The 26,163-nt window shown below is 35.6% G+C and overlaps 1 protein-coding gene across 5 annotated transcripts in view; it reads left to right on the top strand.

The window, feature by feature from the left end:
• STRN3 (striatin 3) overlaps positions 1–26,163 on the top strand; it is a 44,940-nt gene that overhangs the window by 3,805 nt on the left and 14,972 nt on the right. For 2 of the 5 annotated variants that reach the window (XM_058162201.1, XM_058162199.1), the window contains exons 2-8: positions 9,150–9,253; positions 10,739–10,812; positions 15,944–16,025; positions 16,363–16,542; positions 17,323–17,455; positions 17,863–18,004; positions 20,910–21,020. In XM_058162201.1, the coding sequence (XP_058018184.1) occupies positions 9,150–9,253; positions 10,739–10,812; positions 15,944–16,025; positions 16,363–16,542; positions 17,323–17,455; positions 17,863–18,004; positions 20,910–21,020 (826 nt within the window). Of the gene's footprint in view, positions 1–9,149; positions 9,254–9,458; positions 9,726–10,738; positions 10,813–15,943; positions 16,026–16,362; positions 16,543–17,322; positions 17,456–17,862; positions 18,005–20,909; positions 21,021–26,163 lie in introns of those variants that run through there. The other 3 variants (XM_058162202.1, XM_058162200.1, XM_058162204.1) reach the window with 2 other exon arrangements.

Raw genomic sequence — 26,163 nt, 5'->3', positions numbered from 1 at the left:
CCTGTGGTAATATAAATTATGTTAGAACAGTGTGAGGCTGCCTTACTGCTTTAAAATTTTAGTTCAATTTTAGAATAGAATAGAATAGAATAGAATAGAATAGAATTTTTATTGGCCAAGTGTGATTGGACACACAAGGAATTTGTCTTGGTGCATATGCTCTCAGTGTACATAAAAGAAAAGATACGTTCATCAAGGTACAACACTTACAACACAATTGATGGTCAATATATCAATATAAATCATAAGGATTGCCAGCAACAAGTTATAGTCATACAGTCATAAGTGGAAAGAGATTGGTGATGGGAGCTATGAAACGATTAATAGTAGTGCAGATTCAGTAAATAGTCTGACAGTGTTGAGGGAATTATTTGTTTAGCAGAGTGATGGCCTTCGGGAAAAAACTGTTCTTGTGTCTAGTTGTTCTGGTGTGCAGTGCTCTATAGCGTCGTTTTGAGGGTAGGAGTTGAAACAGTTTATGTCCAGGATGCGAGGGTCAGTCAGATATCAGAAGTGATATCATATATTGTAATTGTAACAGATCTAATTCAAATTTAAAAACAGGTACTTCTTGAGTTATAGCAATTTCTTCAATGTTTGTTCAAAGGTATGTCAGCATCTTATGACTGTTGAAGCATCCATGCAATCATTCAATCATTTTGGTGCTTGGCACCCTGTCCACATTTAAAACTGTGGGTATGCTTCCAACTCCTCCCACCCTCTGTGTCCCATCTCTATCCTTTTGACCCTCCTGTCCACCATGCTAGCCATGTTTTTGCTGCTACTGTTGACCAGGTTGGTCATCCTGGCCCTTTGCAAGGCAACTGATGGCCACAGGAGGCCTTTTCCCCAAAATTGCATTTGGTGGTTTCCTCGTGAGACCTCTGAAAAAAGGCATCACATGGCCAACAGCTCCCTCAGAAAGAGGCAGATCAAGAACAAGAACATGACCAAGGTCAACTGAGGCAGGGCAGCGCAGGGTAGCATGGCTATGGAGTGAAGGGTAACGTGAATTACATCTCTCAGCACTGCTGAGCTGAGATGGCTAGGGCTTCCTGGAAAGACTGGGGCTTTGCACTGTTGGGCTGGACTGGAGTGGCTGCAGCTTTTCTTCACTCTGCTGGGCTGGGGAAGCCATGGCATTATATTGCCGGGCTGCGGCTTCATACAGTGCTATTGGGCTGAGTTGGGGCAACTCTGGCATCATGCTGGATTGTGTCTCAGGGGCATCTTGTAATCCCAGAGCTGTGGCATTCCAGGAAGCCTTTGAACTGCAAACAACCACACAGTTCTGGGGTTGCTCCACGAGGCAGAATGAAGGGCATCAAAAAGGGCAGAGGTTGGGGGAAAATAGGTGGTTGGGGGGAGTTGAAGGGGAGGCAATGGAAAAACTGAAGTTTGAGGTGGGTCTTTGCTTAATGGCTGGTGGGATTTGGTTAACAATGGCAACTAGGAGTGCTGTGATCATCACTAAATGATGCAGTCATGTTATGTCATGCTTTACAACTACATTACTTAGCAATGGAAATTCCAATCCCAGTTTCCATAGTAAATCAAGGACTACCTGCAGATTAAGTCATTAAATAATAGGAATATTATAATTTGTGTATTATCTGTGGTATATTGTGAAAGATAGAATTAGAGTTTCAAGCCAATGCTGCTCAGCAGCCATTGCTACATGATACAATGTGAAGGTAAACAATCTGGTGCCTTCAGATGTTTTGAACTAAGAATTTTATAATGTCTTAGTTGAAGGAGAAAAGTCTATCAATCCATTTCATTCAAAATAAACTGAACATGCACAGCCACAAAACAGGAAGGAGCACCCAACGTCCTATTTGGAAAGAGGAACTTTTCTCAAACTGATTAATTAACAAGGTGGAGACTTCCATTGCATAAGATTAGACCTAGCATATGTTCCACCTGGTATACTGATACCAGAAAAAGCTCATGGTGATATTTCAGGAATGTAGTATTGAAGTTGTTGAACTCCTAAAGTGAAAAGAACTGATTTGTTTTTTATTGTTTTTGAGCTAAACATACAAATGTTGACTGAAAAAAGAATGGAAATTCCAGTTGCCATTTTTGAAAACAGTTTTTATATACATTCTATTTTTATGAATTATCAAAACTAATTAAAAGATATAGATTCATACAACATTATTAAAAGATGAACTTCAAAACAAATAAGCATATTCCTCTTTTCCCAAAAGGAAAAAAAATCCTTGGAAACATTGCAGTTTAAAGATTGATAAACAATACATAAACAATCCATTGCTGGAAATCGGTTGTAGATTTCTCTTCTTTCGATTACTCCCCATGTTCAAAAAGTTCCTAATTCCTAATAGTCAGTATACAGGTAATCCTCAATTTACAATAGTTCATTTAGTGACCATTCAAAGTTACAATGACACTGAAAAAAGTGACTTTTGATGCAACCCATGGTCATGTGATCAAAATTTTGGGCTCAATTGTGGTCGTAAGTCGAGGAATACCTGTACTGGAAATTTAGCCAAGAATTTATTTTGTGTGTGCGTGCATGTATTCAGAATGTTTAATGACTAGTCTTGGGGTTCAGTTTAATAGTATAAGGCCAAATCTATTTCATCTCCAATACTATTAAAAATACAAATACTATCTGCTGATTCATCTTCAATAACAATGCTTATTAAATATTCTTTGACCATTTTGTTAGTGATGAATTAACCTCATTTGACAATAACTGAAAGCTAATTTCATATTGTTTAATATAATCCACTATTGATTTATCAGAATGGGACTTACAAGCTTCGTATTTTAATTTCATCAGTTTTCTATAATAGAAGGGTTAATGCTTAGATGCTACAGTATATGAAAACGCTATGTAAATTACATTATGACTGCCTACATTTGCATCTGTTATATGCGGGCAATGTTCATTATTTTTGGTATAGTAAATCGCTTTTTAACCATGGCCTTTAGCTTAGAAAAAAATATAATAATAGGTGACTTATTCCAATGAATAGGAGTATGAATCCATTTTTCTTTGAACAGTGTTATTTGTTTATTAGCCTCATATTCTAAATCATGGTAGGAGCTGCCTCCTCTCTTTCCCAGCTGCATGTACTCAGTCCACTGATTTTGGGAGATTTCTATTTTATCGTAAAGTTACTGGTTTATAAAGTTATTGTATGTTTTTTATTTTGTCTCCTAGAGCAGGGGTCCACAACCCCCGGGCTGCGGCCTGTTCAAAACCGGTCCTCGGGAGAGATGGGCAAGTGTGAGTGGAGCTTCACATGCAAGCACAAGCACCCTCCACTCAAGCACCCTCTGCTCATGTGGGTGGAGCTTCGCACACAAGTACTTGCCACTCTCGTGAGTTGAGCTTTGTGTGTGAGCGCAAGCATCCGCTGTTCGCTTGCAAAGCACCATTCTCATGAGTGATGGGTGCATATGCCCGCCACTCACATAAATCAAGCTGTGCATGCCACTCACATGCCCTTCCTCTCGCCAGGCCAAGCCACCAAGCTGGAAGGGTTGGGGAAAGGTTCTAGAGGCACTTATGCAGATGAGTGGTCTGAGAAATCAGAATGGGCTACATGATGTTTACATTGGAATGATAGAGCTTTTTTTTCCAGAACATTTTGTTTTCCTTCAGTTGGTCTAGTTCAAGTATTTAAGAAATGGTACTGTGATTGATTGATTGATTGATTGATTGATTGATTACATGCCATCAAGTTATTGTCAGCTCTTACCAACCCTACCAGATAACTCATGACCCATTGAGTCATCATTCAATTGCTTCACTGTTTTTATATAGCTAAAATTCTAGAAATTTTTATATAGCTAAACAGATCAACAGAATGATGAAAGACAGGCAAAAAAGCAGTGGGAGTGGGAACTTTCTGCCGCTTTCCCACTGACTTTGGGGGAAGCTTTCAGGGAGAATACCAAAAAGAAGCTGGCAGGGAAGCTTGCAAGTTGCTTAAGTAAGTATCCTACTGGTGCACCCTCCCCAGTCCCTCTGCAATCACACACACAACCCTGCTCACCCTCCCTGACCTATGTAACATCTTGCATAGTCCCTATAGCTCCCACTGTAGCTATATAACCCTTCCATGACCCACACCCTTCCACATGTTACCCAACCTGCGTTGCCCCATTACACACCCTACCTTGCTGTATGTCTTGGGCACTCATCTGCACCTGATTGATCTGTATCATGCCTGTGCTGCACCTTCCCTCAGTCCTTCCCTGATAGAGCAGCAGACTGCCCCATGATGCACCATTTCACTTAATTAAAGGTTACAAACAGATAGAAGAGTTTTAGGGTGTGTGTGTGTGTGTGTGTGTGTGTGTATATGTATATATATATATATATATATATATAGGACGCTGTGGCTCGGGCTAGGACGTTGAGCTTGTTGATCAAAAGGTCGGCAGCTCAGCGGTTCGAATCCCTAGTGCTGCTGTGTAACGGGGTGAGCTCCCGTTACTTGTCCCAGCTTCTGCCAACCTAGCAGTTTCGAAAGCACGTAAAAATGCAAGTAGAAAAAATAGGGACCACCTTGATGGGAAGGTAACAGCGTTCCGTGCGCCTTTGGCGTTGAGTCATGCCGGCCACATGACCACGGAGATGTCTTCGGACAGCAACTGGCTCTTCGGCTTTGAAACGGAGATGAGCACCGCCCCCTAGAGTTGGCAACGATTAGCACGTATGTGCAAGGGGAACCTTTACCTTTACCTTTATGTGTATATATGTGTGTAGACACAATACATTATATATATACATATATATAAATGCAGGCTGAATTGGCAAAAAAAAAGCTCAGGATCGTATTGGTTGGAAACATGTAGAAGAGGCCTTCATCCTGCAGTGAATAAACAATGGTTAACATGATGGTGATGATATATAAATGCATTATGTGGATAAATTTATTGCAGAAGGGGCAATCTATATGATTGATTTTATCTTGTGATAAAGTGGGATTAATATTGTGATAAAGTGGGATTAATAGGTGGGGGTACAAGAAGCAAGGCATGCATAGGATTTGGGTTGGATATATTATATACTGTCCTTAGACATAGATGCAGTATTAAAGCTTCAAGATGCACAAAAATTCAGAGGGTTTGAGTTTTTTTACAAAGCTATGATAAAATTAAATGCAGAAAAAAGCTTCAATTATTAAAATGGGAAGTAATGAAATAACTGCAGAGAGAACAAAAACCACAATTTTCATACAATAACAAAATATAATGAAGTACAGTATACTACTGGTATATAATGTTTCATGGGTATTCATTAAGAAGTTCATAAACATCAATTTTTAATATTTACACATTCGTGTATACATAATTATAGACCTTTGACACAATATCTTATTGTAAATATTTCAAAATATTTAATAAATACCCAAGATTGTGCTGCAGCACCCTCTAGTGTTTATTAAACTCATGATTCATGATAATTTATTGAACTCATAATCCCTAATTAAGGGAATATGGGTTGTTGGAAAAAGGAAAATATCCTCAAAAGTATTCTAGATCATTCAATAACTTCTTGATGTCCTTATTGAGTATGTTTATTTTAAAGTGTGTTTTTAATTAAACTGATAAAATACACATTATTTTGAATGTTAGAACTAAATAATTTCATTTTAAATATAATGATCTCATGCTAAAATTAATTGTGATTAATAAGAATACTAACATGACTTTATATACATGTTGTACTAAAAGCTAGGCACTATAGATACTTTATGATATAAATTACATTAAATGTTCAAATTTGTTGCCATTTTTAAATAAACACTTCCTTATGAGTAGTCCTTGACTAACAACCATTCGTTTAATTACTGCTCAAAGTTAAAACAAGAGCTGAAAAAAATGGCTAGTCCTTGCACTTAATGGCTGACTCACTGTCCCACAATTCACTATGGTACAAAACTTATTATGTACATCTTATGATAGAGATGTAAAACATATACTCATGCACACAGAACCATGTGTGTGTGTATATATATGATATGTATATATAATTGTGTGTGTATATAATACACACACACACATAATTATATATACATATAATCTTATATCCTTTTATAGACCTACTACATACACAGACTTTCTTCCACTGCAATATGCATCTTGCAGCAGTCAGATGGACACCTGTACAACATAGATGTTCAACATTTTCCTCATACACATGTACAATCTTCCCACATACAGACATTAAGTAATATTGTTTAAAGACCTTTTTTCCTTTTTAAATAGATATTTAAAAACATAATAAGAAAGAGAAAAAACTATAAACCAAAGATTAGCAAGCTGTATAGAAGTGGGATTTTTAAAGTAATATTAGTGCTGCATATAAAAGTGATATATCAATTTAACATTCCAAAACCATTGTTGAAATAAAGCCAGTATTCAATATTTAACAAAGACAGCCAGATCATCTAGCAAAAGAATCATCTAGCAACATGAACACTTAATAAAAGTTTCTGTATAATCTAAAAAAGTCTAATATTGTTTAATGAATCAAACAGTATCTAATAATTTAAAGATATAAAAAACATTTTTATTTTAAAAAACATTTCAGATGCAGTAATTATAATCTATGATTCCAAATTTGGTTTCCAAATGAATTAAATTCTCTATCAGACTTATTTTTCAATTTATGAGGTTACATTTTAATATTGAAGCATACTCTCTTTTACTTCCAATAAAACTAATTTGAAAATCATGGTTTAGTTATTGTTGCCAACATAAGCTGGAATAATTTCAACCTTCCCTGAAAAGAGAGAAGGAGTAAATATATGGAAAAGAAAAGTTACTTTCAGCTGTTTCCCTTCAACTTAAGACAGTGGTTCTCAACCTTTATAGTGCTGCGACCCCTTTAATACAATTCCCCATGATGTGACGACCCCAGCCGATCTCACCGCGCCTCAACAGAAGGGGGGGAAAAGCGGCAAACTGTTTTTTTGAATTTATCGCACCTGAAGCCGTATTGGCTAGCGATCTGAACTGCTTGCTATTGCCTTGAGGACGAAGGCATTAAAGCGGAGACTCCTCCCCTATTAAGTTTAATGCGCCTGAAGCCAGATTAAACTAGCGATTAGGAGTGATTGCAGCTGGCTTGAGAGGGAGACATCAGAGCAAAGATTTCTCTCTTTTAATTCATCGCGCATGAAGCCGAATTCGGCTAGCGATTTGAAGAGCCTGCAGCTGGCTTGTGGAGTCAACCATTGGAGCGCGATTCTTCGACTCGCAAGTATACTTCCCATATTTCCGATGGTCTTAGGCGACCTCTGGCAAATCGTCATTCGACCCCCAATGGGGTCGCGACCCACAGGTTGAGAACCGCTGACTTAAGAGAACAAATGGATCTTGCTGGTAAGGAGTCTGTCTGGGATCACAGTAGGGGCCTGGCAGGAAGAAGGTCATGGCTCAAGGGACCTGATTATTGTGGGTGTGCTTAAGAAGATTGACAGGAACCTTTGCCTCCAAGCTCAATAGTACTAAGTTTTTATTATTAATAGTATTAAGTTTTAATATTATTTAATGGTTTGTGTTGTTTTTATTGATTTAAAATATTTTAGTATTTTGATTGTAATATATTTTTGAATTGTAAATACAGAAAGAAATAAGTAAGTTCTGCCTCATTGCACTTTTCTTTTGCAGTTCAGTATATATTTCCACAATGACTTTTTTCACCATTGTTTCTCAAATATCAATGTAAATTTTAAAGGGAAGAGAACTGTGGATTTTGCTGGTATTTTTGTTCTGCTCTTAAGCTAGATAAGTATAGATATTAGCTAGACCTAGATTGGGGAGGCCCAGATTCTAGCTTTTGCTGGACCATAGAATCTGCTGCATGACTTTGGACTAAGCATTCTCTCTTAGCCTAACCTACAGCATATTGCATGCCGCTGTGAGATAAAAAGGGAGAGAAGGCTCCATTTATGTCATCTTGGGCTCTAAAAAAATGGGACAGAATCTGATACAATAAATTTAAAATATGTAGTTGTGTTAATTGAATATTAGAGTTAAATTGGTGGAAAACTATTTTTTTTCTTTTTCATATTCCCTTGTAAATACTTCTGATATGTTCTTCAGAAAGCTTGGGGTCCCTGTGAAAGATTCTGAAATATATATAGGAAGATTAAGAAGAGGATTAAGGAAATTTTCAGTTACACAAGTGAAAGTCCAATACTGTAGCATAATTTTAGAAGTCACCTTCTTTTACTGTTTATAGTGATTAAAAGAAATAAGCAGACATCTGGGAACTTGAATGCTAAAATAAAAGAAAATAAATAAAAGAAAATATTCCTGCTCCTGTGTGCTGTTGTTTTGAAATCTATAGTTCTTATGTAATATCAATTTCATTACATTGTTTAGCTGAATTTATATTGAATGTCTAGGTAAGAAAATATTTGTTTCCAGACTACTCAGAGCACATGAACAATCTTTTTACAGATTTCACCAGATATTTTTGGGGAGATATTAGAGGTGAAGGAATGAAAACGCTTTATTGCCGCAAGTGCTGTTATGTTTTGCATTTTCAACCAAAGTAAATTGAGCAAATTTTATTGATTGACATGTACCTTAAAACTTCAACTGATAATGAAATTTCACCATAGGGACTGTTAGTATACTAACAGTGCTGCTTAAAAGTTTGTTTCTGTGTAATTACACTGCGGCATTTATGCAAAGCTGTGGTTCTTTTATTTGTATCTGGAATCTTTCTGATTCCAGTTCATTAAATGTCATAGGATTAACAAGAACCGATGTAATGTAATGACGAATAAAGCATTTTGGTGCTATTGAGCTTCTTGAATAGAGAGTTCCCCTGTGTTTTCCTGTGAGGATTGTATTGTTCCTGCTTTATTTCTCTTCCTGGACTTATGATTTAGAAATACCTATTGTTTTTCAATGCTGTTCTGAAAAATTTACTGTAAAATAATAATTTATTATAAACAGGGCAGTTAGTTTGGCAAAACATTGTATTTATCACAAAGCAATACAATCGATACATTATTTTCTTTTTGTTGATAATATCCTTGTAAATTCTTCTAGGAGGCATAGAACATAGAATTAAAAGATGTTATGTGGTATATTGTATAAACATGACTCAAATGAAAGATAATTATGTTACCATTTTGTATTTTCAGGCTCGGATAGCATTTTTGCAAGGCGAGAGAAAGGGTCAAGAAAACTTGAAGAAAGATTTAGTAAGAAGAATAAAAATGTTAGAATATGCATTAAAACAAGAAAGGTATCTATCTCATGTTTCTCAACTGAGAAGTTTACATAGAATGCATTCATATTAATTAACTTGACACTGATAATTGAAGAAAATTGTGGAATTTGAATTTTGGTCTGAATGAAAAAGAGTAATATGGAACTAAATTCAGTTAAGTTGGAAGTGCTGTTGGTCCAAGATTTGGGTTCAGCCTGTTCAAAATAGGCTAATCCATTTGAAACAGCAGATTAATTTACTTAATTACAGGGTGGAGGCTATGACAAGGAATGAATTTGATACTTATTTAATGTGTTAGCTATGGCTGAACCTGTCTTGATTGTTTCCCAAATTGTCTATTTCAATGTCCTCTATTAGAGTTCCCCTTGAAAAGTGTTCTGAAGCTCCAGCTGATGGAAAATGTGATAGCTAGGCTACTAATTGGTACAAGATACTAGAACCATAATATTTATTGCTTTGTCAGTTGCTTTCCAGGTACAATTAGAAGGTATTGATGTCATTTTATATATCCATACATGGCTTTGAGCATAACAATATGAATGGTCTAAGATTGTTATGAACTTGTTTTAATTAGTGAAAGCTCTAACAAGAATTGATATACAGCAGTCTATGATTTGGAAATTATTCCATTATGTTAAACTCTACACTGTTGAAACCCATTGCTGATGCCTATTTACCTTTTTTTAATTTAGAAGACAAAATCAATTCAGTTATTTAAAGACTAAACATTTATTTTTGTAAACTCATTTATTGTTTTTATTTTAATGTTGGTCAGTATATGAAACGTAATTTTGTGGGTTGTATGTATGGTTCTGTTTGCTTTTTGATGGCAGAAAATTTTTAAAATATGCTTAATACACTAGGCACCTGTATACACAAAGGTGATTAAACAGGATACTTGCTAATGAAAACACTATTTGATATTTCCAAGTCTATCCGATGACCAAAGGCAGTTCGTAAGAGCAATCTTCGTCGGCATAAATTCTTTCCTCTCCTTTCCACTCCTCTCCTGGTGCAGTGGAAAGGTAAAAAAATCATAATTTGGCAATCACAATTAACCTTTGTTATTGATGTTCACATGCATATAAAGGGAAGACTTTGATTGCATAAGCATGATCACCATCTTTATTTCTTCGATACTACCCCCTCCCCCCCGTCTTCAAGAAAGAACTAGCTTTTGGGCAAAGCTTAATAGGAAAAATCACAAACATGAAAAACTGGCTCCACAGCCAGTCCTACCAGACAGGATCCCATAGACAGTGATGGTGACATTGATCATTTCCTTTAACCATAGGGCCAGTCTCCTGATTGGTGATTTAATTAGCCAAGATCAAGTAAGCAGATGGTAGCTCTAGCTGTCCACGTGTAGTGTCCACATACTTGTGATTTTAATTACAGAGTGCAAGGATTAATATTTAGACATCTTTGTATGAATGTTGTAAGGAAAATGCAAATCTAAATTTTATTTACTGGTCAATCCACTTATGTTTTTCTTTAAAGGGCAAAATATCATAAACTAAAATATGGCACAGAATTGAATCAAGGTGACTTGAAAATGCCAACTTTTGAATCAGGTAAAAATCTATTTATAACTATTGTACTTAGCTCACATTCTTTTATTCACCTTTTATACCAAAATAAGTCTTTACAATCAATATTGTTTTGTATTGTGATTAAAATTGGGTTTCACTTTATTCACAAAACTGAATATGTGATCTTTTTCAAGTTTTCTTAGTATTAAACTATTAGCCTAAAAAAGACAGACATTTTGGGTTTTAAAGCATCATTTTTATTATTAAGTCCAAAAATTATAATTTAACAAGGCGGAAGAATTTCAACTTTTCAGCTTTGTTAAAGATATTTATAAAAGAGCAGAAGTGCTGTTTCTTGATATCTCCATAAAGCAATGTTAAAGCCCATAAGTGTGGGAAAAATTATAGAACATTTCTAAAGTTCTGGTGTTCTACCAGTTGACAGTCAGAGAAATAATCTTGAAATGGAGAAGATTTGGACAATAGTGAATCTTCAAATAAGTGGGTATCCTTTGAAAATCACCTCCGAGAAATGTTGTCTAAGGAGCCACAAAGAATCCTAGAATTCAGTCAGAATTCTACAGGCCTTTTTTGCCTTGGTTAAAATTGGCAATTATGATTCCATTATAAAACAGTTGCTGGGTAGCATAAGAGAACAGCAAGGCAATAATTGTTAGTAAGAAGAATATTGATAGTGAGTTCAAATGTACTCCAAACCATCTGAATGAACCTACAATCAGGTCCAGAAATATTGGGACATTGACACAATTCTAACATCTTTGGCTCTATACACCACCACAATGGAGTTGGAATGAAACAAACACACTGTGCTTTAACTGCAGACTGTCAGCTTTAATTTGAGGGTATGCACATCCAACTCAGGTGAACGGTGTAGGACTGACAGCAGTTTGCATATGTGCCTCCCACTTGTTAAGGGACCAAAGGTAATGGGACAGAATAATAATCATAAATCAAACTTTCCCTTCTTAATACTTGGTTGCAAATCCTTTGCAGTCAATCACAGCCTGAAGTCTGGAATGCATAGACATTACCAGACACTGGGTTTCATCCCTGGTGGTGCTCTGCCAGGCTTCTACTGCAACTATCTTCAATTCATGCTTGTTCTTAGGGCATTTTCCCTTCAGTTTTGTCTTCAGCAAGTGAAATGCATGCTCAATAGGATTCAGGTCAGGTGATTGACTTGGCCATTGCGTAACATTCCACTTCTGTCCCTTCAGAAACTCTTTGGTTGCTTTTGCAGTATGTTTTGGGTCATTGTCCATCTGCACTGTAAAGCGCCGTCCAATGAGTTCTGCAGCATTTGGCTGAATGTGAGCAGATAATATTCCCCGAAACACTTCAGTTTTCATCCTGCTGCTTTTGTCAACAGTCACATCATCCATAAATACAAGAGAACCAATTCCATTGGCAGCCATACATGCCCACTACCACCACCATGCTTCACTGAGGAGGTGGCTTAGGATCATGAGCAGTTCCTTTCCTTCTCCATACTCTTCTCTTCCCATCACTCTGGTACAAGTTGATCTTGGTCTCATCTGTCCATAGGATCTTGTTCCAGAACTGTGAAGGCTTTGTTAGATGTTGTTTGGCAAACATTCATCTGGCCTTCCTGTTTTTTGAGGCTCACCAATGGTTTACATCTTGTGGTGAACCCTCTGTATTCACTCTGGTGAAGTCTTCTCTTGATTGTTGACTTTGACACACATACACCTACCTCCTGGAGAGTGTTCCTGATCTGGCCAACTGTTGTGAAGGGTGTTTTCTTCACCAGGGAAAAAATTCTTCGGTAATCCACTGTGGTCTCCTGGGTCTTTTGGCGTTGCTAAGGTCACCGGTTCGTTCTTTCTTTTTGAGAATGTTCCAAACAGTTGTTTTGGCCACGCCTAATGTTCTTGCTATCTCTCTGATGGGTTTTGTTTCTTCAGCCTAATGATGGCTTGCTTCACTAATAGTGACAGCTCTTTGGATCTCATCTTGAGAGTTGACAGCAAGAGATTCCAAATGCAAATAGCACACTTTACATGAACTCTGGGCCTTTTATCTGCACATTGTAAAGGGAATATCACACACCTGGCCATGGAACAGCTGAGAAGCCAATTGTCCCATTACCTTTGGTCCCTTAACAAGTGGGAGGCACATATGCAAACTGCTGTCAGTCCTACACCGTTCACCTGAGTTGGATGTGCATACCCTCAAATTAAAGCTGACAGTCTGCAGTTAAAGCACAGTGTGTTTGTTTCATTCCAACTCCATTGTGGTGGTGTATAGAGCCAAAGATGTTAGAATTGTGTCGATGTCCCAATATTTCTGGACCTGACTGTATAAGCTTTGGAGGAATGTTCTCGCATCACGTTGCTGTCACATGATGTTTCACGATGTTTTTCCCATTCACAGAGCTGAAGTGGGCGGTGCCTGCACATGACGCATCTGGCCCTTGGGCCACCAGTTTGACACTCCTATTTTGGGACAAATGACTCCAAAGTAGAGGTTTTGGTGTTACTGGTGTCATTATACCTGGTGGAAACCAAACATGATAACCTCATATTGCCTGTCAAAAAAGAGTGCTGTGGTTTGGGGGATGCTTTTCTACTTCAGGATATAGACAATTTGCTAACATTGCAGGAAGCATAGATTCTGCTTTGGCTCAGAAAAAATTCTACGGCAGAATATCAGGTAATTTGTCATCTAAACCTGATGCTCAAATGAGTTATGCAACAGCACAATACTCCCAACTTATAAACAAGTGTGTGAGAAAATGGATGATGATGAAGAAGAAATTCAGAACTGAATTTCGTCAAATCAAAATCTACCTACATCCCATAGAAATATTGTGGTAGAACTGAAATGAACAGTTCATGTTTGAAATTTATCAGATGTTACTAAATTCAAGTATTTCAGAAATGGGCCAGAATTTCTACACAATGTTGAACAAGAATGATAACCAATTACAATAATTAATTAAAACGGTATATAAAAATAATTATATACAATTATATACAAATATATAATTTGTACATTACAGTTAAAGATTAATCTAGAGAGGAAATCTTTTTTCTCACACTGCTACATCACATGGTGGATGGCTTTGTTTATGAGCTAAATGAAACAAATACAACACTTCAGTGTTATTTTTTTATTATTATTTACATTTATATCCCGCCTTTCTCCGAAGACTCAGGGTGGCTTACAGTGTGTAAGGCAATAGTCTCATTCTTTTTTGTATATTTACAAAGTCAACTTATTGCCCCCCCAACAATCTGGGTCCTCATTTTACCTACCTTATAAAGGATGGAAGGCTGAGTCAACCTCGGGCCGGGCTTGAACCTGCAGTAATTGCAGGCTACTGTGTTCTAATAACAGGCTTCTTACCAGCCTGAGCTATTACGGCCCAGTTATATCACTCTGACTCCGTTTATATTCTGCAATAAGCTTGTTTCATGAAAATGCATCCAGGTCAGACTTCTGAAAATTATTGAATTGTTCCCAGAATGGTTCAATCCAGAGGGGGGAAAGAATATTTAAGACTTCTCCAAAATAGTCTATTTGTGGATTAATGAATTGCTCACATACCTAGAAAAGTCTTAATAGTCAATGATAAAGGTTATAATTACAGTACTTCTAGATAGTATGTCCCAAAGTTTCTTTTTCAAGAGGCAACTGGACTTTCTGGTTTTGTTTTGTTTTTTTGTTTTTTTGAAGACTTTTTGCTTCTCATCCAAGAAGTTTCAGCTCTCTTGAAGCAAAATGTCTTCAAAGAAAAACTAGAAAGCCCAGTTGCCTCTTGAAAGCACCTTTGGGACAAATATGACCTGGATGACTGAGAATCTCTATAGACCTCTAGATAGTATATTTTTTTAGTCCAACACATTAAACATATGCCTTTCTATAAATAAGTGTGATAGGCAGTGGCAATTTGCAATATTTGCATTGGTCAGATCACTTTTAGAATACTGTGTCTATCACCACTTTAGGACAATGACACAATAAAGCATGTCTAGCTGAGGGGAAACAAATGTAAATGTCCTTAGAAGGAAAACTTGAAGTAAGTTTTGATGCAGTAGCCCTATTTAGATTAAAGAAGAGAATATTGTGGGACAAATATGATGACTCTCTTCAAGTATTTGAAGAGCTGTCATGTAGAATATAGGACAGACATTTTGGCTTGTTGTGGAAGACTTGATAAGAACCAATGTGTTTTTAAAAAATCAGTTGGAAATCAGGATATGTGTCAACTTTGGTTTTCACCCAACTGTGCCAGTTTACCTATGCTAATAAAAGAACTTGAAAGATGTTGGTTTCGGAGTCTTTTCTGCAGGAGGGGTTTTCTGGAACGTTGACATTATGTTTCTTAAAAGTAAAAAAAAATTAGTAGTGCAAGAGTTGCATTGGGAGGTTGGAATTTCCTTCATTGTAAATATTTAAACCAAGCTTAAATAGATATAAGAAATGTAGTAATGGATTCCTACAATCTGCAGGGGAACTGGATGTTCTCCAAGATTGCTTCGAATCTTTACATTCTGTGTTTCTTCATTTCCATAGTTCCCTTTTTTGTTCAAGTTTTCTTATTTTTTGATATAAGCCATTTATCATATTATCTATGAACAAGGTTCATGTTATTCCTCAAGAACAGTAATAAAAAAGTATGGAACAAAAAATGAAATCAAGTTTTTTTTAAAAAGGTGGATTAAGTAAATTAATCAGAAAGCTGATCAAAAGTTGACACACAGTTTAAGAAATTAACGATGGGAGGTGGCTTTTCTTTTCTTTGTCTATGTTACTATGAGCTACCAAGAGAACATTCCATTCTTTAGTCCTATGTAAATAAAGAAGTTGATGTTCATGAGGAATGTATTTATCAGCAAACATAGCTTTCAAGTGGAATATCATATATTACCTGAAATTATAAAAGTTACATGTATCTTGTAACTTTTTCTTCACTTTTAAACATCTAATAATATGCTAAAAATAAATTGGTGCTCCATCATTGGAGGCTTTTAAGATCAGACGGCTCAGCCATTTGTCTGAAATAGTATAAGGTCTCCTGCTTGAGTAGGGGGTGGGTCTAATAACAGAGTTGTTATTCAGATCACTAAGAGTTAACAGTGTCTTGGTGGCTCATAATTAATCAATTTATTTATTTATTGTATTTCAGAAGAAACCAAAGATACAGAGGTTCCTACAGTGCCTCATAATAGTCAGCTAACTTGGAAACAAGGCAGACAGTTGCTAAGACAGTAAGTATCATATTATATTGGGTTGAAGGTCATTGTACATTGAAGCATAAGTATATAGGTTCTGATGTGATTGTTCATGTTTCCTTGAACTTAGTACTGTAATTAGCAATTAATCTAAAAGAAGTGCTAGGGAATTTTTTTCTTGGAACAGATTTACCTAAAAAGGTAATGTGAATTAAACTTTCTAGAACCAAAAAGCAGTGCCATAAGCTTAAGGATACTCTTAAACAATTTGGTAATAATGGCTGTATTTTAAACTGCCATAGAGAACATTTTAAAGGCTCACTGTGGATTGTCTGTGTGCATGACTACAATTCTACTTTCTTTTATCTTTTAGATATCTTCAAGAAGTAGGTTACACAGATACAATATTGGATGTACGATCACAGAGAGTGAGGTCTTTACTTGGGCTTTCCAATTCAGAACCAAATGGCTCAGTGGAGACAAAAAAATTGGAACAGATTCTTAATGGAGGAGAATCTCCCACTTCAAAACAAAAGGGACAAGACATGAAAAGGTAGGCAAACTAATACAAATATTTAGCATAAATGACTGCCTTCAAAGGTATATCTGATAATTAATTTGTTTGCATGGTGTAGTTTTCTTTAAAAATGTTATTTTTAGACAAAACTAAAAATATATACTGGTTGTCTGATTAGAAAGATATATCTATTTTTATAAAACAAAAAAAAATCTTATATCTCATCTGAGATAAATTCTGCAGCTGCATAATTTAGGGTAATTTGCAAGAAATTGTGGAAGGAATGAGTTTTTTTCTTTCAACTAGCAATTAAGTAATTTATTATATTCATGCAATTATGACTACATAATAGTCATACTATTTCATGGTTAAAATTGTTTGTTTTCTGAAAATCTTCATTATGTGACAAATAACAATTTGGGTATTAAATTGTGTATTAAAAAGTACATACAAGTTCATTTTTATCCTTAATGACATTTAAATATGAAAAGGTTACAATCAGCACTTTTAAAAAGTCATATACATAGTTTCTAGTTACAGTTACATAGTTTCCAACACTGGAATTTTTAAAGAAAATGTTGGATAACCATTTGTCTGAAATGGTGTAGGGTTTCTTGCCTGGGGGGTTGGACTAGAAGACCTCCAAGGTTCCTTCCAATTCTGTTGTTGTTGCTGTTGTTGTTATTATAGTTTCCTTGGTGTTTATGAATTAGAAATAATGAATTAGAATATTTTCTCTTGAGGTGAAATAATTGAGTCTTAGTTTGAAAAGAGATCACAGCTATTTCTGATATTGCAAGTTATTTTCTTTTGTAGGAACCCCAGTGATGTTCTTGAAACATTTAATTTTTTGGAAAATGCAGATGATAGTGATGAAGAGGAAGAGAATGATATTATAGAAGATATTACAGAAGGAAAAGAAAAACATCGGATAAATAAAAAGCACAAAGTAAAAAAAGACCAAACAGTTTTATTAACTATTGTTATTTTAAAGACACTGTTGTTCCTTTTTGCCTTTTTATATAGAGAACTATTACAATAAAATGCAATAGAATAGATAAATCAAGCACCTTAATATTGTTGGTGTTTTTGTTATCAATACCTTGGATAGGCATGAAAGTGGGGGGAATGATGTTGATAAATGCTTAATTCTATTTATCTGGCTGCTAATTCTGTACTGCAGAATAATTTTCATTTGCCATAATCATGTTAATGGGACTGTTGGTGCATGATGGATAAAAAAATATTTAAACAGAATAACACATCCTTTGACAATCCTGAGAAAGGGAAGGAGAAGATTATATAAAACTGAATGATTGTATCTTTAATTGTGTTTCTATCAAAACTGATTTGTAGATTGGAAATGAAGGACTAGCTGCTGACCTTACTGATGACCCAGACACAGAAGAAGCTTTGAAAGAATTTGATTTCTTAGTAACAGCAGAAGATGGAGAGGGAGCAGGAGAAGCACGGAGTTCAGGGGATGGAACAGAGTGGGGTAAGAAACATTAAAAGTGGTAGGAAAAGAAAAAGAATTTGAAAGAAAAACATACATTTCAATTATATTAATTTAAATTTGTATTCTCTTTTCTCTGTGATATTTTTAGGCGTTTAAATCTTGCTTGATGGTTATCATTTTATTTTTTTCATCCTACTGTTTTCTTCCTGCAGAAGTAAATCATATATTTGTCAAATCATTTTGATAATATTAAGCGGTTTCTTTTGTATATCTTAGAAGTATTGTTTCAAACAAAGTTATGAAATAAGGCAGTGTTTTTAATGCACTCCTTAATTAATAACACTGGCAGTCAGTTGTTTTAGACATACAGATTTTCACAAAATACAGTGCATTACATTTTACATGTTGGCAGGGAAAATAATTCTTAGAAACATTTTTAGTAATGCATGCTTAACTTGAATTTTCACTGAAATCGATGGATCTTGCTAAGATACTGTGTTTTCTAAATTGAACAAATTTATCCATTCCGTAGATCACCATTAACAAAAATACCCTTCACTGTTGTTTGCAACACTCAGAATGCTGCCTAACAGTCAATTGAAAAATTAAATTTTTGATTACTTGTTAACAACATGAGGTTCTGTTTTTCATGCCCTTTCCAAAGGTTTACTGTGTTGTCAGTGGAGCTCAGTTGTGTGCAAAAATGATTTTTAATGTGAATTTCTTTTTCTACAATGTATTGTTGGAGACCTGTATTTATTTATAAAGCAACAGGAAATGGATATATTTTTATTTGTTTCAAATCCATGTTTATGTTTTTATTAACCTCCAAATTGTTTTCAAAAGAGGTAACAACACAAACATAAAGAACAAATATATTAACATTATTTTACTTATTTTTAAGATTCCAGTTCTAGATATTATTCAGAAGATGTCTTGAAACAAGATAGGAAATATATAATTTAAACTACAAAAATTGCAGAGATTTTTTTTTATTGTATTTAAACTTTATTGGATAGAATATGCATTTTGCAGGGTACGGTATCCTCTATAAAAGTGTAAGATGAAGAAATGTAGCAGGAAGTATGCTGGATTGTTGTTAGATGTAGATGCATGTTTTAAAATATACTATTTTAGCAGTGATCTGCCTTTTCTTCTAATACAACATTTTATACTTAAATTGGATACTTTGGATTTCATCCAGAAAAGTACTTATGTAAGGGATGAGTGGAACAAGACCTTCCCACTGTTCTTGCTGTAGCCTACCTGATTAAGAAAAGGCTTGAAACTGCAACAGTTAAAAGTGTTGGGAAGTTCTCCATCTACTAAATTCCCTTAATGTTATATAGACCATTGGATTTGTTATTATTTCATACGATTCATGTATGAATATTATTATTATTCACAATTGCACAAGTTGATTACTTCCTCTAAAATAATGAAATTGGCCTTCTGGTTCATGAGAGATAGGTAAGAAAGATTTCAGTGAATTTATATTTTCTTACAAGAAAACAATTTTTACCTAGTTATATTTGCAAAGCCGTGATGTATTCATTAAACAAATTTCCCATTCCATAATTAATAATAGTATACATAAAAAAGTTAGGAAGTTGAAAATAACTGATTTCAACAGTTTGTGTATTTTGCCTCCTTGTAAATTGTTGTTGTTAGTAGTTTAATCCATATTATCTAATATAAGTATAGCATAGTGTTATTAGACAAGAATTTTTAACTTGAGGTCATATTTTTCTTCCTTAAGCGACATTAGGAGTGTATTTCTAATTTATCTTAGAGGGCAGACAGTACCAGTGAAGAGGTAATAATGCTTTTTTGCTTGAAGTTCTATCTCACAGAAAGTTTTAGTTTCCTAGAACTAACGTAATGGATTCAGGAATTAATGTTAACTTGAAAGTGTGAACCATCTTGTTAATAAGGACATAAAATGAACAAAGCCTTGACTATTTAGGAAATATTTTAGTGATCTCATTTTATTCAAAAAGTCTTAGCTGAGAATTTTTTTTTTCAAAATATTTTATTAGTATTCTGATTTTATTGTGGTTAGAAGTAATCAGTGCTGAGTTCAGTAAACTTAGTTCCAAGTAAGCTAAGACAGTATTAAAGCTTTCATCTTATTCTTCTCCATTAGTTCATGCTTGTTAGCAGGTAGAAATGTAATTAATTTTAAAATAAAATTACTGACACTAGCTTCAGTATTGAAAATAATCGAGGGAAATCCAGAACTCTTATTCTTTTTCCAATGAGATTTCCAAGTAAAATATGTTACTTTTTTGGGCTTAAAGGAACAAACATTCAAGCATTGATTATGTATTTGCACAAGTTTGTTTCAACCATCATTCTCTGCCGTCCTTAATTTACTGTGGCTGGTTGGGTTGCGGTGAATAAATAGAGTTCAGTAAATAAGAAGTTTGAAGATCTCCTACAATATGCCAAACTATCTTGGTTATATTATTATTTTAATAATCTTAATAGAAGAAAACTTTCTATTACCTTTATTGCTGGATTTATTTTGGAGCTACTAGATATTGCATGGAGAATAAGGATAGAGGGGAAATGCATGGTTTCAGAATTCAGTTTGCACTTCCTAAATGGTATTGCATGAAATAAATTTATTTGCTTATTTAAGTCTGCCTGAATAATTTGTTAATAATGTCTTACTAAAGTTGCAGTAATTGCATACATCAGTTTTAATCAATTAATTTCATATAATTGAATAAGAAAGACATTCAAATTTCTTCTTTATTCTAGACCAATTACCATAAAATGACAGTTTGAAGCATTGTACCAAACAGTACAAGAAACTGCACCTTTAAAGTTCTGGAATGTTTTTGAATAACACTTTTTATTGATTAACCTGTAACGCTCACAAATAGTTTGCATTCCCAATTGTTGATTTATTTTTCTTTTAATAATATGTTGCATGTAGACAAAGATGACCTGTCCCCAACTGCTGAGGTTTGGGATGTAGACCAGGGACTAATAAGTAAACTGAAGGAACAGTACAAGAAGGAACGAAAGGGGAAGAAAGGGGTAAAGAGTAAGTGCAGATTCTGAATCTTGAAACAATTTTCTGACATCATGTGGAAAACAATGTATGTTGTCATCTTTCCCCTCCATTTTAACGTTTTGCTATTTGGGGGGCAACCAACTTTAACTTTCTGTCTGATAAATCTGGAAATCATAATTTCTGAAGATAAATTATTTTCAATTTACACTGGAGGGAGGAATGTCAGAAGGTGAACAAGTTGTTTTGCTTTGGAGTTGTCCAGGAAAATGGCAGCAATGATTGGAAATTCCTTCCAAATGATAATAATGTTGCTTCTGACATAGTTGCCAGGCATTTAAAATTTTACTTGTTCTTTTAAGGGGTTATGAAAAGAAGAAAATTAATACTGAGTATTTTTAATAATCAACAAGTTTGAGATTATTTTATAATATTGCAAGTGGTCACCACCAATTACCTCCTTTCCTGACCTTTTACATATGTGCAAGAAATCAGAATTGTATACTTCTTACTGCTATTGCTGTCTTCAGAAATTGCATGGAATGCAGGCTTATTTTGTAGCTGACATTGGTTTGGAAAACAAACGAACAGTAGTTCATGTGAGAGATTTGTTGGAGAGGAGAGTGATGGATTTGATTTGATTTGATTTAGTGATTTGGTACAGGCAAGAGGAATCTCTTCAGCTACGCTGCAATATTGCTACAAGGAGTCTGATCCTTTGTTTTCCGTAATTTCCTTTCAATTTATAAAATTCTGAAGGAAAAAATAAGTTAATGGTGAAAGAGTTATTTCTATTGAGGGCTAACAAATTTATTTATGAATTCTTAATTTTGGACTGAAAATCATTTTAAAGCTTAATTTATACCATATTTAATATGGTAATAAAATGTCATCACTCTCTCACTGAACATAACTCTTAAACTAGGTGATGTATAGTCCAGAGAAGAAGAATTAATAAAAGAGAATATACTACAGCAAGCAAAGCCAGAGCACTTATTTGCCAGATGAAAAGGGTTATTGTTATTATTTGTTTATTTATTTGATTCTATATTGGCATTGCCCAACTCTGGGAGCTTGAAAAATTATATATATAGTATAGTATATGTATAATATAAGGAAAACAAAGTAAAAATGCAATCAAGGAAAATAAAAATGCAATCAAGGAAATAATGAAAAATCTAGACAACCAAGCCCCCCAAATATAAAACATACAGGTAGTCCTCGACTTACAACAATTGATTCAGTGATCGTTCAAAGTTACAATGGCACTGAAAAAAGTGACTTATTTTTCATAGTTACAACCTTTGTAGCATCCCCATGGTCATGTGATCAAAATCCAGATGTTTGGCAACTGGTTCATATTTAGGATACAGTGTCCGAAGGTAATGTGATCTCCTTTTGTGACCTGACAAACAAAGCCAATGGGAAAGCCAGATTCGCTTATCAACCAGCTTCCTAACTTAACAACTACAGTGATTCATTTAACAACTGTGGCAAGAAATGTCATAAAATGGGTCAAATGTCTCACTTAACAGTAGAAATTTTGGACTCAATTGTGGTTGTTAGTCGAGGACTACCCGTATATGAAGCACATCTACCAAAAGGTTCCATTCACACCACCTCCATGTTGGGAGAACAACCACATCTTTGAGGCCCTCTGTAATGCTATCGGGGGAAACCATGGGGATTTTAAGGGGATACTATGCGCTTCCTGAACCCCAAAAGATTACACTGCTTTGTTGAGGGGACTTGACAACACCCACTCTGTTGGCGTCTATCATCCAGGCACAAATCACAGAAAATAGGTAGTCCCTTAAATATGTAGAGCTTTATAGGCAATAACTAGCATCTTGAATTGCACTTGGAAGCACACTGGCAACCACTGTCACTCATAAAGCAAGGATATCACATCGCTGATTGCATTCTGGGCCAGCAGAAGCTTCTCAGGGCAGCCTCATAGAGAGGGCATTGCAATAGTTGAGCTGCAAGGTGTCTCAAAACTCATAGGCTTACTATGTAAGCTGCGGAAAAGATAATCATAAACTGTTCCATGCCACATTCTCTGAACCCTAGTAGCTACTCTCTTCTTGATTTTAGTTTGCAGTGATCTGCTTATGGCAATGCAGATTCAGTGCTCCAGTATATCAATTCTTAATTACACTAAGTAGAATTTGGCTCGTATTAATCAGTTTCATATTTTCTCTTTCTCTCTATCTCATCCTAGAAAGTAGCTACTTGGATGGACTGAGCAGCATGAGTTTAAACAAAGTTTTAAAAGTTAAACAATGCTACTTAACAGAGAATCTTTAAAAGAAGTGGGGAATAGGTTTAAGGCAGGAAGAACATAAATGGTAAATAATATACTCAAGTTTGTAGGACTGAAGTTTACATTCTAATTCTATCTCAGGTGTACATTCTATCAGTAGAATTTACTTCCATACACGTAAAAAATATATACAAAAAGACTATGAAAATGAATATTTTCATCCTTTTAGTAATGTTTAAAAAATTGTGCTTTGGAGGATTGCTTTTCTTTTCTTTTCTTTTTGCATGATAATTTGCATTACTTCTTTAACCCAGTACTAATTGCATTATTCTGAATGGGCCTTTCCTGCCTCTGCTGAAATGTTTCTAACCTGTTATATTATTTTCTCCTTTATCTCAAATACAAACATCTGCTAGAAGATTATTGAGATTTCAGTATGGAATTGATCTAATGAGTAACAGGTTTTAATTTTGAAAATTCTAAAAGATTATTATTTTTGAAGTCCATAATCTTGCTAATCATAGCAAGAAACTAAAGGATTAATTTATGTGCAGCTGAAGAAAGTGTGAACATTATTTACTTTTTTCATCACATTATTATACAAGCAGAGCAGCTCCTTTAGTTTGACAATTGGTGAAAGTACTAGAGAAATCATAAATACTTACGTTAGTCAGTGCTTGAAATAAACTTATATATGTGTGTGTGTGTGCATGCGTGCGCCATGTATTACAGGTAGTCCTTACAACTTGCAACCATTTGTTTAGCAACAGTTCAAACATTGCTGAAATAATTTACAACTGGTACCACATTTACTACCACTGCAGCATCCCCCACATGGTCATGTGATTCTGATTCAGGTGCTTGGCAGCCGTTGCACATTTAGGATGGTTGCAGCATTCAGGGTCACTTGACCTCCATTTGTGATGGCTTCTGACAAGCAAAGTCAATGGGGAAGCCAGTGTTGTGACCCAGACCCAAGTAGGTAGTAGGAACTCAGTCAGTGTAAAAATAAACAAACTTTATTAGAACAGCTGAGAATTAACTCATTCTCAGCGTAGTCCAAACTAAATCAAAGCAAATTCCTCCCAACACAATTCCTCAGTCTTATCACCAATCTTGGTCCAATTAGATAAATTGCCAAAGGCCTTTCTTGGCAAAAGTTCAGAAGATGCTGATACGAAACAAATGCAACAAGACAAAGCTATCAACGTTGTTTTCCGGCAAAGAGCCCAAACGCCGTTGCTGGTCTTTTAAGCCTTATGGGAGAGGCCAATCATCTCTTGGCCCTACTCCCGAGTCGTCCTCTTTGCTTTAGCTGCTCTTGCCTTCTAGCAGCTGTTTTCATGCGTGCATTAGGAACAGGCTCCTCCTGTTCCTCTGCCTCACTACTGTCAGCCTCTGAAGGCTCTGGAGTCCGCATATCACTCCCTGATGGCCCTGGCCCCACCTCTGCCTCCAATGCAGAGCCCTCATCCGGGCCTTCTCCAGCCTCCAGGACTGGCCCATATTCTTCCTCAGCCTCATCGCTGTCTGACTCCGTTGCCAGCTCTGCAGGCTGCTGGCAGACCACCAGCAGAGAAGGTTACAATGGGGAAGTCAGCAGGCATGTCTCACTTAACAATCCTGGTGAGTCACTTAACCTCGGCGAAAACATCATAAAATCATATGTGGTCACATGTTATCTCATTTAAAGACCACACCACTTAACAAATTGTTCAGTTCCTTTTGAAGTCATAAGTCGAATACTATATGTCCTTTTTTAGTCAAAAGGATTTTTTTGGTAGTGTAAAACATCCAAGTAAATAATACAATTAGTATTTGCCGGAAGGATAATACTGAAAAAAAATGTTTATAATAATTATAGCCTGATTTAACCCTAATGGTCTATAAGTAGTATTCTAAACCTTTCTGAATAAACCAGACACAAAACATGACCAGAGAAGCTAATTCTACTTTACTGTACGGTTACATTAACATAATTTTGTAAGTCTGAAGGTACAGACTGCCATCGTCACTTGTAATCACCTGATCAATTATTCCTACTTTATGGTTTGCTCTAAAAGCAATTTTGTACCACATATAGCTTCTGGGTCTCCTCCAAAGGCAGCCAAACATAGAATGCATTGTAGTAGACTACTTAGGAGGTAGTAAGGGTGGTAATTCCTATTGCTGGAGCATTTTAGGCAGAGAGGATTGTAACTGGTACACTTGGCTAAAACTGGGAAAAAGTTCTGCCTGTAGTTTCCACGTGTTTGTAGTATGAACCATCAGTCCAGGAGAACCCCAAATTCATATACCAATTCCTTTGGGGAGAGAGTAACCCTTTAATGTAACTACCAAAACATTTGTTGCAAGATTGCCCTAAAATTTAACAAACAACTTTATCTTGGTAGGACTTATTTTTATTTTATTTATTTATTTATTTGATTTTTATACCGCCCTTCTCCCGAAGGACTCAGGGCAGTGTACAGGCAAGATAAAACCAACAATATAATATACAGTTTAAAATGCAATTTAAAAAACTTATTTAAATTAGCCTGAAAATTAAAATTTGCCATGAACTAAAAACCCCATTTAAAATTAATAAAATTTAACAATTAAAATTCAATTTAAGCCAGCCCCGCGCAGATAAAAAGGTGTGTCTTCAGTTCGCGACGGAATGTCTGAAGGTCAGGTGTTTGGCGTAAACCCGGGGAAGCCTGCTCCAGAGTGTGGAGCCCCACAGAGAAGGCCCTTCCTGGGGCCGCCACCCGACATTACTTGGCGGACGGCACCCTGAGAAGTCCCTCTCTGTGAGAGCGTACGGGTCGGTGGGAGGTATGCGGTAACAGCAGGCGGTCCCGTAAGTACCCAGGTCCTAAGCCATGGAGCGCTTTAAAGGTCGTAACCAACACCTTAAAGTGCACTCGA

Source organism: Ahaetulla prasina, chromosome 1 (assembly GCF_028640845.1).
Source record: "Ahaetulla prasina isolate Xishuangbanna chromosome 1, ASM2864084v1, whole genome shotgun sequence".
Classification (NCBI taxonomy): domain Eukaryota; kingdom Metazoa; phylum Chordata; class Lepidosauria; order Squamata; family Colubridae; genus Ahaetulla; species Ahaetulla prasina.
The sequence above is the reverse complement of the archived record's forward strand: the minus strand, read 5'-3'. Positions and strand labels throughout refer to the sequence as shown.